The sequence below is a fragment of the Diabrotica virgifera genome, chromosome 8 (genome assembly GCF_917563875.1).
Source record: "Diabrotica virgifera virgifera chromosome 8, PGI_DIABVI_V3a".
NCBI classification, from domain to species: Eukaryota; Metazoa; Arthropoda; class Insecta; order Coleoptera; family Chrysomelidae; genus Diabrotica; species Diabrotica virgifera.
Window position 1 is genome coordinate 109,251,411 of NC_065450.1, and position 19,303 is coordinate 109,270,713.

Below are 19,303 nucleotides of genomic sequence, written 5' to 3' on the forward strand. Positions count from 1 at the left end.
AACGACTCTGTGGACTTGTTCTATTGTGCCATGTTTTGCTCTAAAGCCGAACTGATGATCTGGTATGAGCTTTTTTTCCGTTAATATTGGCTGCATTCGCTTGAGTAGAAGTTTCTCAAATATTTTTGATAAGATTGGCAAGAGACTGATGGGTCTGTACGAGCATATTTCATTAGGGTTTTTACCTGGTTTGGGAAGCATTATTATTTCTGCTACTTTCCACTGATTTGGAAAGTAGCTCAGCCTTAGCATTGCGTTAAAAATTTGTAGTAATGCTGTGATTCCTTTTCTAGTGAGTTTTTGCACTATAATGCCGGTTATTAGGTCATAGCCCGGTGCTTTTTTTGGTTTAATTTGGTGTACAATTACATCTCTTATTTCCTTGTATTTAAAGTTGCTTATGGGCTGTTCCATTTGGAGAGGTGACTCCAGGTAGTTTTGTATGTCGTCCATGTCTTCTTGTGTACTCTCTACTTCATTTGGTTTAAACACATTTGATAGGTGAAGTGCAAATGCATTGGCCTTTTCTTTGTCGTTTCTGGCCCATTTCCCCTGTTGATCTTTTATAGGGGGAATATGTTGTTGTGGCCTGTTCAATTTTCTTGTTGCTCTCCAGAGTGAGTAGTCTGTTGCTTCCGTTGGCGTTAGGTTTTCAAGATATGCCTGAACCGAGTCATTTTTCATCGTTAACAGAAGTTTTTTTAGGTCCTTACTTGCTTTATTGAGGTTTTTCTTATTTGCTGCTGTCCTTGTTTGCTGCCATTTCTTGCGTAGTCTTCTCTTTTCAGCAATTTGGTCTTTTATTATGATTGGGTTTTCGTCGATTTTATCACTGTTTTTTGTATCGGGGTTGCAACCCAACCCGCAGTTTGAATGGAAGTTGTTAGTTTTTTTAATGCTACTTCTATGTCCTCGGTTGTTTTAAGAGGAATTTTAAGATCTATACATGCATCCACCCGTTCCTGAAAGGTGTCCCAATTTGTTTTATGATTGCATACTATAGGTTTTTTTGGTCGCCCTACTATTCCCTCAAACATGGTTAACAGTATTGGTGAATGATCAGATGACAGATCAAAGCTTGACTGTATTTTGAGTTGTTTAGTATTAATGCCTTTTGTTACGAAAAAATCTATGGCATCTGGTGTTTTCTGTGGATCACTGGGCCAGTATGTAGGTTCTCCTGTGGCGAAGTGCTTTAAGTTACTGTGATTTATAGTTTGAAGTAATTCTCTACCTTTCGTAGTTATTAGTCTGGAGCCCCAGGCTTTGTGTTTGGCATTATAGTCTCCTCCTGCTATGAATCTGTTTCCAAGCGTTTCGAAGAATTTAGAGTATTCTTGTTTTTTATTGTTATGTTTTGGAGGACAATAGACTGCAGAAACTTTTAGAATACCGCTTCCAGTATTTAGAGCAACTGTTGTTGCTTGCAAGTGATCTTTCGCATAGTTTGTTTCTTCGTTGTGGTTTATATTGCTGCGAATTATAATTGCAGTTCCACCATGGGCTGCTCCATCTGGGTGATTTGTTTGGTAGATATTATATTTTGCGATTTTCATATAAGACTTTTTAGTAAAATGCGTCTCTGCTATTAACATGATGTCTATTTTGTTTTCTTTGAGAAACGTCTTTATTTCTTCTGCATGTTGGCTCAGTCCGTTTGAATTCCATTGAGCTATTTTTAGTAACTGTATCATTTCGATAATTGGTTAACTAGGGCTGTGATAAGGTTCATCATGGTCCCCATCTGTGTGATTAGGTCCTTCATCATTCCTTTTAACTCGGTTATATCGTTTTGCTGTGGAGGTATCATTTGTAATGGTATCTGAGTTTGAGTATTACTTACTTGCTGTATTTGTTGCTGCTGTTGTCCCACTATTGCTTGAGCATATGATATTCCAGGTCTGATGTTTGATTGGTTCTCTCCATTGGTCTTTTCTCGTAGCTTCGGGTAAAGTTGTTGTTGTAACTGTTTGTGCACTACACAACCCCTGTAGTTAGCGGGATGGTTTTCTAAGCAATTCGCGCACTTCACTGTGTTGTCTCTTGTTTTCCGGAGGCACTCTGCTGTATTATGTGGACCCGCGCACTTCACACACTTATGATTTCGCTGACAGAAGTTTTTTGTGTGACCGTATTGTTGGCATCTCGTGCACTGGGGTATTATCCGTTTCTTGCGAGGTGGTTCAATTATAACACTGCAGTTCATGAGCTCTTTTATTTCATAAATGGATTTATTGTTGTCCTTGGGTTTCAAGTCCACAAAAAATAGTGGCAAAGGTTTTTTTGTACGACTTTGGAGAACGTTGTGTATATTTACAGTTTCGTGTCCTAATGCCATTAAAATTGTTTTGATTTTTTCCATATCAGTGGAATGATGCAGATTTTTTAACACGACTCTGTAGGATTTATCAGTTTTCGGCTTATACGTGTAGAACTGGGTTTGTTTTTCTTCCAAGGCTTTTATAATTTTAGTGTAGGCTTCACCCACTTTAGGTTGTACTCTGACTTTCTCTTGTCCAACCGTTTTGATGAGATACTGCTCTTTAACGATCTCTTCTAGAAGTGATATTAATGGATTTATGTCAGCTACACCGTCTATATAAATTGGTGGAGGTTTTGGTTCTTTTTGGTCGTTTTTAGCTTCGTGTTCCTCTTCATCTTGTTCTTTTGGTAAATTTTCAAATATATTTGTTTGTTTGTTTGTTCCTAACCAGTAGTCATCCAATTTGGTTTGTTTTGAGTGCTTTTGGATATCATCGGGACTGCGTATCTATTTGATATGAAAATTAAATTTTGATAATTATAAACAGAATTCAATTTAATATAAAATATTTTCAATTTTCTCAACCACGGGCATATAAATTTAGAACAACCTGTATACAACAAATTGTTATATGTAATTTTAAGAAGTGATTAGAAGAAGCTTACGAAACTCGGGACAATGCGCCGAGAATAAACAAAGTGAATGGCGCGTACCATTATCGTTGTTCGCGGAAGGTTCGATCATTAGCCTATGCTAAATAAGACTCAGTTGAAATATATAATAGGTCATTATCGTTGTTCGCGGAAGGTTCGATCATTAGCCTATGCTAAATAAGACTCAGTTGAAGTAGATAATAGGTCATTAAATTTTGTAAATAGTAGAAAGTAATTTTAGAATGGGAATTAACTATTTTTTTTTTAAATCCATTAAGCATATTTAGAAAGATTAAAAATTGGTTTTGAGGAATACTGCGAATGAGAGTTGGTGGTGGAAGGTTGATTTGTGAATCTGGAAGGGATATTTAGAAAGTAGGGGAATGAATGAAAAATAGAGATCAGAATGTTTTGAGCTGTCGAGAAGTGAAGTCCAGTAGTAGACGGTAGTGTACGGAGAGTGAGAAAGCCGGTGTAGTTCCGTGAGTGTGGAGATCTATCGTTGAACGAGAGGTAGGCCAGGTTGAGAGTAAAGAACCTCCTTGAGCCAAGAGTGTCCCGGTAGCTGATTGCAGTTTCGAAAAAGGTAGAACACAGCATCACGACAGAAGCAGGAACGAGAGCTATACGAGCTAGTTTCAAAGGAGAACATTACTGGAAGCCAGGACGAGGTTTTGATCGCAGCCAATGATAGCAGGAAGCGGGTCTTGTGTGAAGACATTCTCAGTTCACCAGAAAAAGGTCAGTCTCATTTGTTTGGACATGAATGTATGGGTTTTTCGTATTAAATACCACATTTAAAATTGAAGAACATAATCAATAATATCAGAAGAGCTTCATCAAAATTAAATAGAATTGTTGCTAATAAATCATAATAGTTAAATGTTAATAAAAACTTTCAATTGGAAACCAAAAGGAAATAAGATTCCCATGTGTAAATGTTATGTTTAGGAATAATAAGATATAGCAAATATTAAGCAGTGATTGCCATTTAAATAAAATAAACAATATTTTGATTATAATTGTAACCCATATGTGTGTATTATTTTACTCTTTTCTTTCCTATCCCGATTAGGAACCATTGAGAAATACTGAGAAGCCACGTAAGTAAGTCATTAATTTTATAATTCGCCCTGAGATTGAAAACATACTGATATGTGATCTGGTTAATTAATTAAATTATTATTAATGCATTGATTAAATTAAATGACAAATAAGAATATTATCTCATATCAATAATCAAGATCACATCAATATATATTTGATTATCACATTACGTTACTCGATTTTATTCCACATCCCTAAATCGCTTAAGATTAAACCATGGCAACTTTTCTGCACATTTAGCTAAAATAGGAATGCGTATCAACTCTCTCTGTTCATGTGATAACTACTCTACTGCAGATTTAAATCATATAATCTTTAATTGTGAACTTAATAAATATCATACGAAAGCACTAATTGCTAGACTTCAAGAGCAGAATGTAAGTTTGCCGCTGAATATTTCACACCTACTAAGCTTCAACACCAAAACTATTAATGACATTATCATACAATTCCTTAAAGATTCTAAAAAATTTAATATGACATCTTTAACTTTCAAATATCTGTGGCAAAAAGTTTATCTAATGCCATCCCCTCTTTGTGAACACACACACACAGATAAATTGTCATTGTATACCGGGTGTATCAATCAAACTGTGTTTTTTTCTAAAAGTTCGCAACACCCTGTGGAATATTCTAGCATTTATAAAATACTGAAATTAAAACTAAACTATAGCTTCAGGTTTTCTTAACATTTTGTTCATTGATTCATTCGCTTATGTCGGATAATAAAAAAGTTAGGTACTTTAACAACCATGTTTTTCATCAATATGCTCTTATTTTCTACTTAGTTTAATAAACAAGTTTAAAGTAGGCTATGAGAAATTAACAATTTGATAAATGTCAAATTGCTAATAGTCAAAAAGTGTCTGGTTAGTTGTGGAAATTAATAGATTTATTATTTAAAGTTTCAATTAAGTCTGTAATTTCTTTTTGTTGTTTGGTAGAAATGGAACGCGCTACAAGTAATTTGACACGCGATGAGTGTGTTCAAGCAGTGACCTTACAAAGCGAAGTACTTAGCTACCATGCTATCAGCTCCTTATATTGATAACAATTTTTTGTTAATGCACGATACTGCAAGCCGTCACGTTGCACTAACTGTAACCGAATATTTACAAAATGTAAATGTTCGGACTTTGAATTGGCCACTGCATAGTGAAGATCTTAACCCGATCGAAAATTTGTGGGACATAATTGGCAGAAGATTACGACAGCGTTTGGGGTGTAGCGATGGATCGCCTCCACGTGGTGCACTCTGGGTAACGCCAAATGACCCATCACTCCCAATCCCAAGGTGTAACACCATAGTGCCGACGGGATGCATGGTACAGGGAGTAAAGTGTATCTAAAGCGATGCCCTAGAGAGATGGGGGGCGAACTCTGGGGATTATAGCCTTAGCACGGTAAGGGCGCACTGCCGTGCCTGACAGCATTTCGTCCCGACTCGTGGGAACAAATATGGAGAACGAGACTGAAAAAACAAACACAAAAACGGGAACGGACACAGAGGCGACTTCCCGTGGATTATGTATCTGTCCCAAATACTGAGCCAGAAGGTGTTCCAAGTGGAACAGACTCTGCACAAAGTAGAAAAAAACCGTTCTGGAGCTCAAAAAAGAAAGATGACGAGAGAGGCAAAAATGGCTGCTGGGACATGGACCACAGCAAATCCCCATAAAAACAAAACGGGAGTACTGGTAAAACCCGAGGGTAAAAAGAGACCGCGGGAGAATTTGGGGTTGCGGGAGACCAAAAAAGGGTTGCTAAGAGACCAAGGAGCTCTCATGAGCAGACTAGGTCACACAGCAATGTTACAAAAGTATTCAGGATAGCGATGACACACAGGCACCATCCGGATACTCAACTAGATCAGGCTCACACAGACCTGATCATCAACAAACTAAAACTAACAGTGGATGAGGCTCCTGTTGGAAGTCAAAATCAACTGCTGCAGTTCCACAAAACATCGTTTCGCGCAGGTACTCTGTGGGTAAACTGTGCTAACGAACATACCAAAAAATGGACTACTGAGGTGGTAAGGACTATGGAGGGCTTGTGGGAAGGAGTCGACTTAAATGTGGTCGATCCCAACCACATGCCCAAACGCCCTATGGTCCTCGCCCGCATCCCCGAGAAAGAGGCTGAAGAATCAACAGTCAGAACCCGTTTAGAGAGGCAAAATAAAAACCTTAAGATGGAAGATTGGTTGTTGAAAAATCGGAAGGTCGGAGAGGACATGCAAATCCTCGTATACACGATCGACGAGGTCTCCTATAAAGTATTGAAGGCTGCTAATTTCAAGGCGTACTACAGACTTGAAAAGGTATCCTTCAAAACCATCAGAGGCATTGATGGCTCCAATCAGAATCCTGCAAGCGAATCTCCAGCATAGTAAGTCAGCTTCGGCAGAACTTACTGTCGCCATGAGAAGGTTCGATGTAGCCTTGATACAAGAACCCTGGGTTTACAAGGGCAAAATAAGAGGTCTATCGGGTATTGGTGGAGAGCTTATATATAGCCGATCTGCCGATGTCCCGAGGACTTGCATAATAGTCAAACGAAACATCAAAACACTGCCGTTGATAAATCACTGTTCCAAGGATTTAACCACGGTAGAGATGAATATAATAGATGGAGGAGGGGTGAAGGAGATAGTTTTCGGATCAGCATACCTCCCATATGATGATCCCGAACAACCACCATCAAGGAAATTGGAGCAGCTAGTGAGAGATTGCAGGAAAAATGGATTGCAATTAATCATTGGCTGTGATGCGAATGCGCACCATCTGACTTGGGGCAGTACAAACACCAATGCAAGAGATGAGTCAGTACTACAGTTTATAATGCAACATAATTTAGACATATTAAACGTAGGAAACAAACCAACCTTCGTGACTTCACGACGGAAGGAGGTGATTGATATAACAGTTGCCACGACTAACGTGGCTAGAACTGTTAAAAACTGGCATGTGTCAGATGAGGTGTCCTTTTCAGACCATCGACACATTTGTTTTGAAATAACAGGCAATGAGCTTATCAAGGAAACTTATCGTAATCCTCGTAAAACAAACTGGGAAGCATATCAAGCAGACCTAGAATATAGCTTAGGCAGGATTAACGGGAAGATAAGGCATACAATGGACCTAGACATGCTGCCGAACAATTTAAAGAGATTGTCATGTCAGCGTTCGAAGACAACTGTCCGGAGATAGTGAGGAATTCAAACAGGAAAAGAGGGAAAAGAGAAGGACAGAGGTTAGACGAAAATTTAATTTCGCCAAAAGGTCAGGTGAGTGGGGCTATTATCGTAAAACTCTGACTTACTACAATAAGGAATTGGGACGGGCAAAAAGAGAATCGTGGAGAAGGCATTGTGAAGAGATAGAAGGGACTTCAGAAATGTCAAGGCTCTATAAAGTTCTCTCAAAGGACCCTCAGATAAGTATTCCCTTTCTCCAAAAAGAGTCAGGTGAATACACTCAGAATGGTGAAGACACCCTGAAAGAGCTTTTCAGGGTGCACTTTCCTGAGTTACATAAAACTGATACCACTAGACACATGGCAAACTGGACTGGATATCATGACTTATGGTTCTAGGGAAAACTGGCATGTGGCAAAAGAAGTTATAAACCAGGACAAAATCAGATGGGCAATAAACTTATTCGAGCCATATAAATCGCCGGGTCCGGACGGGATTTATCCAATACTTCTACAGAAGGGAAACGACCTTCTTTTCAAAAAATTGTGTAAGATACTGCAGGCTAGTTTAGGGCTGGGGTACATACCAAAAGCATGGAGGCTGATAAGGGTGGCTTTTATACCCAAACCTGGCAAAATCGGACAGGAAAGGGCCAAGTCTCTGCGGTCAATAAGTCTCATGTCACTCGTACTGAAGACCTTAGAAAAACTGCTCAATAGGCACATCAGGGATGGTGTATTGGTTGAAAGTCCGATACATCAGGGACAATATGCGTATCGAGCGGGAGTCTCCACAGAAACGGCACTGCACCATCTCGTACAGAGGGTGGAGTACGTTCTAGAAAACCAAGAGGTGATGTTGGGTGCATTTCTCGATATTGAGGGAGCATTTGACAACACCCCCTACGAAGCGATCACAAGGGCGATCCGTCTAAAAGGAATAGACGAAACAAGCTGCAGATGGATAGACTGCATGCTGAGGAGCCGTGTGATATATGCTACGTTTCTAGGGGATACAGTGTCAGCTCAGGTAGCCAGAGGCTGCCCACAGGGGGGAGTCTTATCTCCTCTATTGTGGAATCTGGTCATGGATGGCCTCATAGCTAGACTCGACAACGATAGGCATCATGTTCTGGGTTATGCGGATGACCTAGTCATCTTTACCCACGGAAAATTTAATGGTACAGTCAGAGATCGAATGCAACAGGCTCTGACCGTAGTTACAGAATGGACTTCAAATGTAGGGCTTAACATCAGTCCTCTAAATTCAAAAATCATGACATTTACTAAAAGGAGGAATTCAGAGGAATTGGGTCCTCTGTCTAAATGGTCTACATTTAAATCTGGTGAGTGAAGTAAAGTATCTCAGGATACTATTAGACTCAAGACTTACTTGGAATCAGCAGATAGAAAGAATAACGAAGAAAGCGGTAACTACGTTAATGGTAGCCAGACGTACTCATGGAAAAATGTGGGGTTTGAGACCAGACATGGTATATTGGACTTTTTAACACGGTGGTAAAACCCACAATTACATATGCATCAGTGGTATGGTGGCCAAAAGTGCAACAAAAAAGTGCCATCATCAAATTAAGCAAGGTGCAAAGACTTTTTTTTTTTTTTTTTTTTTTTGGACTGAGGTGGAACGCTCTTAGCAGACTAGGAAAGGTGTCCCTAGTACTGTTGGACTCGGACAGGAAAGGAGAACACGCTAGGGCGCGCCAGCCACAATATGGCCCGTGCGTCCCGCATGCCCCCCATGACCAGCCGCCTACCAACTAAAACCACCCCCTCTTCCGACCCGGAATATCCCTGGACGTGCTCCTTAGGGAGCGATGCATGGGGATATCCCGAGCTGTCTGAAAGAAAGTAACCAGAAGCATTGGTTCATTTAAGGGTCTATTTTCCAGCCTAGAAACGGTAGGACTAAATAGAGAAAAGTCTGATTCCTACACGGAGGAAGGTGGGCCAACCCCTGCCTGAAGACGGCAGGGCTTGGGTGACTGTTCTGTAGTATGGCGGATAGAATGAGCCCTAGAAGAATTAGGGTCATATTTTTCTGACGCGGATTATTTTTTTTATTATTTCTTATTTTGCTTTTTTTTTATTTTTTTTTTTATTTTTTATATTTATTTTTTTATTTTACAACTATTGTGTTGACCCGCCTCACCCATTCTGCTCCAGTCGTTCCAACTCGGATTTTCTCTTAACTATACCGGTTATAATGTCAATTATGGCCTCGAAATCCGCCTTGTTTCCGACCGCAAAATTAACAATATTGTTAGGGCCGATGTCGCCAAACCTACTACGTAGCCTGACCCGCTCGTGAGCAAAGACGCTGCACTGGAAAACGCAGTGTTCTGCGTCTTCCCTCACGCGACAGGTGCGGCACAGGTCGTCGTCCGACTTCCCGATCCTGTGGGTGAATGCCCTGAATGATCCATGACCGGTCAAAAATTGTGTAAAGTAAAAATTTACTCTCTTGAACTCGCAGGCGTACCACGACTCTACGTTCGGGATCAGCCTTTTGGTCCACTGGGCTTTGGTAGATTCCGCCTCCCATTCCAGCTGCCAGTCCGCCAGGAGTTGTTGTCGTGCGGCCGATCTTACCTCGGGTAAGTGGCCGTGGCGGTGCTCATATAGGAACTGGCGTTCCTTAGCTAGCAGATGTATGGGAGGGGCGCCCGCGATCACCTGTAGAGCCACGGTTGATGCAGTCTTGTATGAGCTTACTACATTCAACAGAGGCTTTCTTTGTGCCTTGTTTATCATATCTCTGTATTTCTTGTGACGTAGAACCTCAACCCAGACCGGAACCCCATAGAGAAGGGTAGACTGTACGACGTGTAGGTACAGTCTTCTCCGGGCACTACTTGGCCCTCCGATATTTGGTGTTATTTTCCGGAGAGCTGCAGTTTGTGCCTCGGCCTTCCTCACCACCCTTGCGAGGTGTTTGGTGAATCCCAGCCCTTTGTCGAGGTCCACGCCAAGATATTTGGCACAGAGGCTCGACTTGACCTCGCTGTTTCCAAAATGGAACAACAGGTCCGGTCTATCCCTAGGTCCCTTTAGGATAACCACCTCTGTCTTACCGCCTGCGAGTTCAAGGTCGTTCTCGTTCATCCAGGCATTCACCCGCCTGAAACACATCTCGGCCGTACTAACCACCTCCCAGTACATATCGCTGGTTACGAGAATGGCCAGGTCATCAGCGTATGCAACCGCGATGCAGTCCCGACCGTATCGTATATTTAAGACGTCGTCGTAGAGGATGTTCCACAGCGTCGGGCCTAAGACGGACCCTTGTGGAACACCTGCCGTAAGTTTAATGTCGTCGTTACCTGCAGACACGTATCTATTAGTTAGGTAGCTTTTGATCACGTTTGTCAGATAACTCGACACGTTGAGGGCCTCCATCCTGCGGACTATATGTCCCCAACCTGCCGAGTTAAATGCATTTTTAACATCGAACATGATCACTACTGCCCACCTCCTCGCCGTGGCTTTAACGCGGTCTGTAATGAACTTAACAGCATCTACCGCCGATCTGGCTTTCCTGAATCCGAATTGCCTATCAGAGATGGCGTTTATAGCATCCAATTCCGCTTGTAGGCGGTTCTTAACTACGTTTTCGTAGAGTTTGCCTAGACTATCAAGGAGACAGATCGGTCGGTAGGAGCTGGCCTCCTCCGGATTTTTACCGGGCTTCGGAATTAGGGTGAGGCGTGCCCTCTTCAAAACGTCAGGAAAAATTTGAGCCGTGAGGAGCTGGGTCAGTACCGATCTGACCAACTCAGGCTGCGCTGCTACCAAAATTTTAACGGCCTCCGGCGGCACACGGTCCGGTCCCGGCGACTTCCCAGTCTTGATCGCTTCCACTGCTCTGGTGAGTTCCATGGAAGTGACGGCTTCAGGGCGCTCACATGTGGCGGGCACGAAGAACAAATCAGGCTTCCTGGGAAAGAGGATGCCCGCAATGTCTCTCGTTCTACTCTCGGTGAGTCTATATGGGGCTTCGACACGCAGGGCCTTAGTGGCAATCCTGTAGGCCTCGCCCCATATGTCGTCCTCGAGCGCATCGCACAGGTTCATCCAGCACATACGTTTGGACCTCCTGATGACCTTGGTGAGGTCCTTTTTGGCTTGTTTGTATGTGTCCCTGGATTGCAGGGTTCTGTCCCTCTGTGCGATGCGTCTTAGTCTGAAACAGTTAATTCTAGTTGCTTGTACCTCCTCGTTCCACCAGTACGGTACCGTATACGGAATCTGGCTGCGCCTCGTGCTCGCCCTATGCGCGCGTATCATGACATCTCTAAGGCTGGCAAAGTCAGGGACCTCCCCGCGGAGATCCCTAACACGGTCGATGAAGGTTGCCCTATCGAAAGTCATGACCTTTCTACCGCCACTGGTCGACCCCCTGGATCCGATCTCGTAGGAGATATACTTGTGGAATGTGAATAGATTGTCATCCAGCACATCCCACTTCGTGACCCTACTGGAATACTTGGTTGACACCAGCGTAACGTCGATATGGGTGCGCGAATCCCTCCTCTCGAAAGTAGGCTTACCGTTATTCGCGGTGACCAGATCGAGAGAGGAGATCCACTCATTCCATACCTCTCCTCTACTGTCGTTCCTTGGGGAACCCCATAGAACGGATTTCGCGTTTATATCCCCGGCTATGATGAAATCCTTTTCCACCAGAGCAGCTTCCATGATGCTGTCCACCTTATCTCGGTAGACCGCCATGTTGACGTTAGGAGAGATGTAGCAGGCTATAATAGCCACATCAACTAAGTTGATTTTGACTACACTCTCCTTCCTTTGGATCTTTTTTATACTCACGTTCTTATTGATAAGGTGGACAGCGACGTCGCGGAGCACATCCGTCACCCACCCAAACTTACTAGCGATATTTTTATTGGGTTCTGGTACGATCACCAGATCCGCCCCGATGTCTAAGGCCTTCGCATAGACCAAGTCGTGCGCCACCTTGGCTCTACCAACATTCACTTGTAAAATCCTGAGCTGTCTGTTCGCCGCCGTCGTCATCGCGCTAGTAACGAAAAACTACCCAACCAATAGCCCCGAAGTGTAAAAGCAGAATGGGTGAACACTAATCGACATTTCTTACATTTTCCTCGGCCCCAGAGCCATCCTGATGGGAAGACTCCTTGGGGGGTAGCGTACTTGTGCTGCCACTACCGCTGCATTGTTCTTGAGGGAAGTTTGAGACATCCAAGGTTCCCTTTCCTAGGTGGGGGGGTGGAAAGGGGGAACTCGTCGTCTCCCTAACACGACGCAAATTCTCTGTGGCCTCATTTAGCGTCACATCGTAATTATCCAAAAGTCCTTCATCGGTAAACACTCCTCCGTTGAACACCTCGTCATCCATCCTCTCCAGGTCTTCTGTAGTAGGAGGGCGACGGCTTAAGGCCTCATTTATTTCGGTCTCCTCCTGTTGCGTGCGAGAAGTAGCAGTGATATCTTGGGTAGGAATATCTTCCTTAGACGGAGTCCCCGCGCGTTTTGTTTTAGTGACTTTATTTCCGGTGGCCGGCCGCTGATTGAATAGTGGTGGGGAAGGTTCGGAGGATCTACCTTGGTCCGCCGCCTTTACTTTCTGAAGCGCCTCTCGGAAGGCAGGACATCTCCCGCTGCCGATGCGGTGCGACTGCTCGCACACCGCGCAGAACTCCTCTTCTTTGCAAGCATCGAAAGCATGCCCCTTCTTGCCGCAGTTTTGACAGCACCCAGTGCGGTCGGGTCCATTACACTTACTACTTTCATGGAGGTAGCTCCAGCACCTTTGGCATTTTTTCACAATGTACCTCTTCTCCACCTCGCAGCGTACGAGGCCGACCTTGAGGTGTCCGACTTCCAATATTTTCGTGGCCGCCTGTGCGCTTAGTACCACCGTGGCCGCCTTGGTACTGTTACGCATTGGTCTGAGTTGCTTAATTAGGAAACTGGGCTCCCAGGTGCCCAATTCCTTTTTAATGGCTGCCTTTAGATGTGATTCCTCAGTATTTTCGGTCATGCCTCTTATATGTATGATGGCCTGCTTCTCCGCACCCACCATCTTGGCCGTTAACCCGCTCTCCTTGTTAGTGATGGCGGTTTTGATGCTGTTGGCTGCATCCTGGTCCTTATCCAGAGTAATAAGAAGGTTCCCATCTTTAGTGCTGCGCAGACTACGGATGGCATCTTTCGCCTTCGAGTCCCCAACAGCTTTCTCCACCCCCTCGAGTAATTGTGAATAAGACGAATCTTTCTTCGAGACTATGAATCCATAGGTGAGCCTTTCTTTCCTTGTGGCCGTAGTATGGATCTGCACCTTACTTACCTCCGTCTTCGAGAAGATGACTTCAGCCATCTTCCGCAAATCATGCACCTGCATGAAACTAAGGTGATGTAGTGCCACCGAGTCTCCCGCCTTGGTTTCTTCTCTGACCCGCTCCAGGGCGAGCCATATTTTCTCCGGTGTATTGGCCTTTACTTTAACGATTCTCTCCTCCGTCGTTTTCCTTACGCCGCCTACTCTCACCGTATAGGAGTTTTCCATCACCTCGAAGTCGCCTTCGAGGGTGGAGAGAGCCGGGTATCTGTCCCTGTATAATCTCTGTATAGACAGGGCCATATTTGGGTCGTTTGACTCTAAGGCCACAACTTTCACGTTGCAGACCGAGTCAAGGGGGTTCCGCACTTCAACGCTTGTCTTTTTAAAGATCCAATCAGGCCAATCAAAGCGAGCGTGCCTCTGAAAGTCTTCGTAAGAGTTTACTCCATCAAAACTCGTCATCCTGACCGCGCTGGGGGGACCGTGCCATGCCTCGGTTTGGGTACCGCATTCCACGGTTTTTTTGGCTCCCATATCAACCTGGGTCTCCTTCTCTATTAACAGTTTCTCTACTGGTTCCATTGAGTTCTTAACCAGCCAGTCTTTCACCAGATCCATCTTCTGGAAAGAATGTCTTTTTGCGAGGTTCTTACACAAGTCCTTAATGGGCTTCGGTGTGGTAGTGTGCTCTTTAACTAGCGAATCAAACTTTAAAAGCTGCTTCGATTAGTCCGCAAGGTAGTCGAGTAACTCGATTGCCTCATAGCATGTCTTCTTTTTGTATACTTTTTCTTCCGGCTTGTCGCCGGTGGACATTTTTCTTTTAGTATAAATGGCTTCAGGGGGGTAGTTTATAGAACTCCTCCTCTTAAAGTGGTCTGTTATCCTTCCAGATTCACCGCTCTGGTCGCCCGCGTTTTTTTTTAATTGTGTATGAGCTCATATAGGTCCCACGAGTAGCAAGGGAACTAGTTTTTCGCCACCACAGAGCCCCGCGTGTGGTGGTAAGGCTACGTTGCAACGAGGTTTCGCCAGGTGCCCCGAGGGAACCGTTCATGGCCACGTATCGTGTGGTCATCCATCCTTCGGCACGGTGTCCCACACCTTGGATTACGGATTTTTTATTGAGGTTTTCCCCTCTAGGCTTTTTCTCACGGTTGCCTCCGGGCGCAGTGGCAGTCTGTATCCACAGTCTGCCTGGAATTTCCGCGCAACTGCTGCTTCCCCAGCTACGCGGGATTGGGTTAGGGATGTGGTGGGAGAAGTGGTTAGGTGGAGGTAAGACATGTCGGCTACATTTAGGGTGTGATGGTCATTTTAAAGAAAATGAAGAGAGTTTGGCGGAGGTCGAGGAAAACCTCGACCCCCATCCAAGTGGGGGGAGGCGAAGACTTGCTTGTCTCGGGATCACGGGGGCTATGAGGGGCACACCTACGGCTGCTATGGAGGCACTACCGGATATCCCTCCTTTATATATATATATATATATATATATATATATATATATATATATATATCGGTTTTAAAACGTTCTCCTACGTCTTCCGATGCCTAGTCGCCATTCACTTCGGTCCATCCAAAGGTCTTCATCCAATTCTCTTTCTCTCATTTCTCGATTTATGCCTTCTCTCCAACTCAGGCGGGGTCTTCCTCTTTTTCGTCTACCATGAGGGGTCCACGTTAGGATTTGTTTCGGGAGTCGTTCTTCGGACATTCTTTGTACGTGTCCATACCATCTAAGCTGTTTGGTACTAATGTCATCTACTATTGTGTGTTTCACATTCATTATTTCCCTAATTCTGTTGTTGGTTACCCTTTCTAATCTTGATTTTCCTGCTGAGCGCCTCCAGAAATCCATTTCTGTTGCTTCAAGTTTTCTCTTGTATCTTTCTTTTATTTGCCATACTTCACTGCTGTAAGTGATTATACTCTTAACAATTGTATTGTATATTCTATGTTTGTTGTTGTTTGATATTGACTGGTCCCAGAGGATGCTATTGAGAAGGGTAATTGCTTTTCTTCCCTGGTTGTTTCTTTCTTCTATCGTCCGGTCTACGCTTCCTTCTTGTGTGATGGTCATACCAAGGTATTTATATGCGTCGCAATGTTTAATAATTTCGCCATTCCCCAGTGTAATATCCCTCCTTTACATATAACAATAAGAGGTGAGGCGAGAATGGGATATTATAGACTGCGAGAAAACCTGAGCAACGTACCAGTTAAATCAGGACATAGTAGAATAACGAATGAAACTAATGATGCCGAATGGATGATGATTTCTGATCATATGACATCAAGATACAAGCCTGAAGTACCTTTTCAAGTGGACATTTGCCCACGAGACGAATGGGACAGAGGAAACTCCAGACCCAGACTGCAGGGTTACATCTGGTATACGGACGGGTCTAAAACTGCAGACGGTTCGGGCGCAGGAGTATTCTGTAGTGGTGGAAATTTCAACATTTCTATTCCACTGGGAGAATATACCTCCGTATTTCAGGCAGAGATTTTTGCAATCTTGCAATGTGCAAGAGAAAACAACCTGAGGGCATTCGAACTGCAGCGGGTTAACATATGCACAGATAGCCAAGCAGCCATTGGGACTCTTATAAACCCTAAGGTGAACTCTAGGCTGGTGTGGGAATGTCGACAAGAACTTGACAGATTGGCACAACATAACAGTGTTATACTGGTATGAGTTCCAGGTCATCGGGGCATGATGGCAACGGCAATGAAAGAGCTGATGCACTTGCCAAGAGAGCATCAGCTACAAAATACCTGGGTCCACAACCGGCCGTAGGAGTGCCAAAAAGCACCGTCCGCGAACGAAAAAAAGCCTAGATCCGAAGCCAACACAACTCACACTGGGAGAGTGTACCCGGTCAAACACATGGCGAGATGTATATCGGACGGACAACATGTGCTAGTAGGGCTGAGTTACTGATGAAAACAAGCAGGAATCAGCTCAGAGTCATAACAGGTTTCCTCACTGGACATGCGCCAGTTAAGGGTCACCTGCATACAATGGGGCTGTTTCATGGAGACTTGAGCTGCAGACTCTGTAACAGAGAACCTGAAACAGTCAACCATATTTTGCATGACTGTGAGGCATTGGATCGGAGGCGGCAAACACTTTTCGGAGACATCGAAATGACTCCAAATATATATGGCACCCACCCACTAGACCTGTACAAGCTGGTACAGGGTTCCAGAATTCTGGAATGGGTGGGTTTCATAAACGAATGGAAGATGTACAATAAGCCAAGTGGCTGCAGTACAACCGGTTCACAACAGACGGCTTCCAGGAAAAAACGACAGCGTTTTCCACCTCCTAGAACCTTACTAATAAGAGGACAGCGATATGAACTGCTAAGACTGATCATATAGGAAAAGATAAGAGGAGAAAGGAGTATAGGAAGAAGGAGAGTGATTTAAATTCAGTTCTATAGAACTCTTCAGAGCAGCGGTAGATAGAGATGATGATATCCAACCTCCGATTGGGAGACGGTACTTAAAGAAGAACCTTACAAGAGGTAGAAACAATAGCTCTTGAGATTTGGAATGATATTGATCAAGACCAAATTGCATACCTCATTTATAATATAGAAGTACATATCTCTTTTATTATCGAACAAAAGCGAATGATTCAAGAAACAAAATGTTAAGAAAACCTAAGGCTACAATTATTACATTTTAATTTCAATATTTTATAAATGCAAGAATATTCCACAGGTGTTCCTAACTTTGAGAAAAAAACACAGGATGATTGTCACACCCCTTATACAATGCCATTTACCTGTCTTGCAACAACACTATTACAGCGATATACTTAAAAAATAAGGCTATAACATAATTAAAAAATCACTCAGGTTTAGAAAATTCGAGACATCAAAAATGTCCCAATTTTAAGAAGGTAGGTTAAGTTCTTGGAGAAGTGTAGTAGCACAGTTTATTTATACTTACATGATAGTTAAAAATGGTACTAAGTATGGAGCTATCTTGAGAAAACTGTTGAATATCTTGATCCCAGAGATTCGCCGGTGATAGTACAAGACAATTGTATTGGGGTAGAATGTTTGATCTATCGTTTGTTCTTTTAATTGCTTCAATATGAAGACATACATGACCCAAATTTTTTAAACTGAAAAAAAAATAAGTTATAGGATAATATCAAAAAATTACTAGATTCTTCGTAAAAGGTATATTTAAAAGTCCCTAAATAAGGAGTTACATCACATAACAGAACGTTTTCGGATTAAAAAATCCATAATCAGTGTTAAAAACCCTAAAATAAGTATAACCTAATTAATTAAGACAAACGTGACTTGAAATGTTGACTAAGGTTAAAAATGCAAGACGTCATCTTACATTTAACAAATTAGATCAAATTATCAGTCATCATAACACTCACCCTCTAATTATCTTAGAATAATTGTACATTTATGTACACATTAAACAAAATCTTGTTGTCCAAGATGTTAACATAAAAGGACTTACTAATAATTTTTTTAAGTTTATTGATTCTGACTGCATAACTATTGTACCTGTTATATTAATATCATGTCTTCCTATTTGACTATTTAATCATTGGATATTTTACAGTTTGTACATTTAGGGTCGAATAATTTTAATCCCAACATATGGATATTTGATAACGTTTTATTTTAAATATCAACAAAAATCTTTAAATACTTTGGCTGAAGTAACATTACAACAGTTTCTAACGTTACACTGACAGTTTCTCTTTGAAATCCTTCTAAAGTATTTTACATTCAGTTGCCTTTTAACTCCAATATGTGAGGTTTCATTCCTCTTTACATTGCAACCACGTGGGAAGAGTTCTGTGTTGCCCTGGGTAATATCCAGGAATATTTGCAAAATCACAAAATTTTAACAATATGTACAGTAAATTCTAAAACTTTTTAACATTTGAAGGGTTTATACTCAAAATATTTTGGTGGCTCAGGCATGCACACTATTGTAAGTATGACCTCTTGCATTTTTAACCTTAGTCAACATTTCAAATCCCGTTTTTCTTAGTTAATTAGGTTATACTTAGTTTAGGTTTTTAACACTGATGATGTTAAGGTTCAGTTACCTTTTAATCTGACGTATCTTTTACAGACAAACAATCTAAATGTATATACAATTTTATACAGTCATGTTAATTGTTTAAAATTAAAGCCCTGGCAAATAAAAAGTTACTAAGAAGTTCTAAACCTCCGAGGTGTTGAATCGGGTTTAGGCCTTAGCGTAGTAAAAAAATAAATACAAAAAAATACATAAAAACAAACAAAACAAAAAAAAACTAAACAAAATTAATAATAAAAAAATATAAAAAACATAATTGTAAAAAAATACAATACAAAAAATGAAGTACAGTCATATATAAATAATGAAAACCTTGACATGCTGCTTATATCTAAAGCTCACTGTACAGAAAAACACCACTTCCGTATACCAAAATACAAAGTGTACACTACGAAACATCCGAGCGAGAAGGCACATGGAGGAACCGCAGTAATTATACGGGATAATATTCAACATTTTGAGAGAGAAAAATTTTCTAAAGAACACATACAAGCCACGAGCGTAACTATAACAAATGACTCCAGTCCACTAACCATATCTGCAATCTACTGCCCGCCCAAACACAACAATAAACAAGAACAATACGAAGAATACTTCAAGACATTGGGTAATAAATTTTTAGCCGGCGGAGACTACAATGCCAAAAATACC

General features: G+C 42.2%; 1 protein-coding gene across 8 annotated transcripts in view; it reads right to left on the reverse strand.

Annotated features, from left to right (window-relative positions):
* Positions 1 to 19,303, reverse strand: part of LOC114344348 (sterol regulatory element-binding protein cleavage-activating protein) — an 860,805-nt gene that overhangs the window by 297,478 nt on the left and 544,024 nt on the right. For all 8 annotated transcript variants that reach the window (XM_050657867.1, XM_050657868.1, XM_050657873.1 and 5 more), the window contains one exon: positions 17,525 to 17,702. In XM_050657867.1, the coding sequence (XP_050513824.1) occupies positions 17,525 to 17,702 (178 nt within the window). The remainder of the gene's footprint in view (positions 1 to 17,524; positions 17,703 to 19,303) is intronic.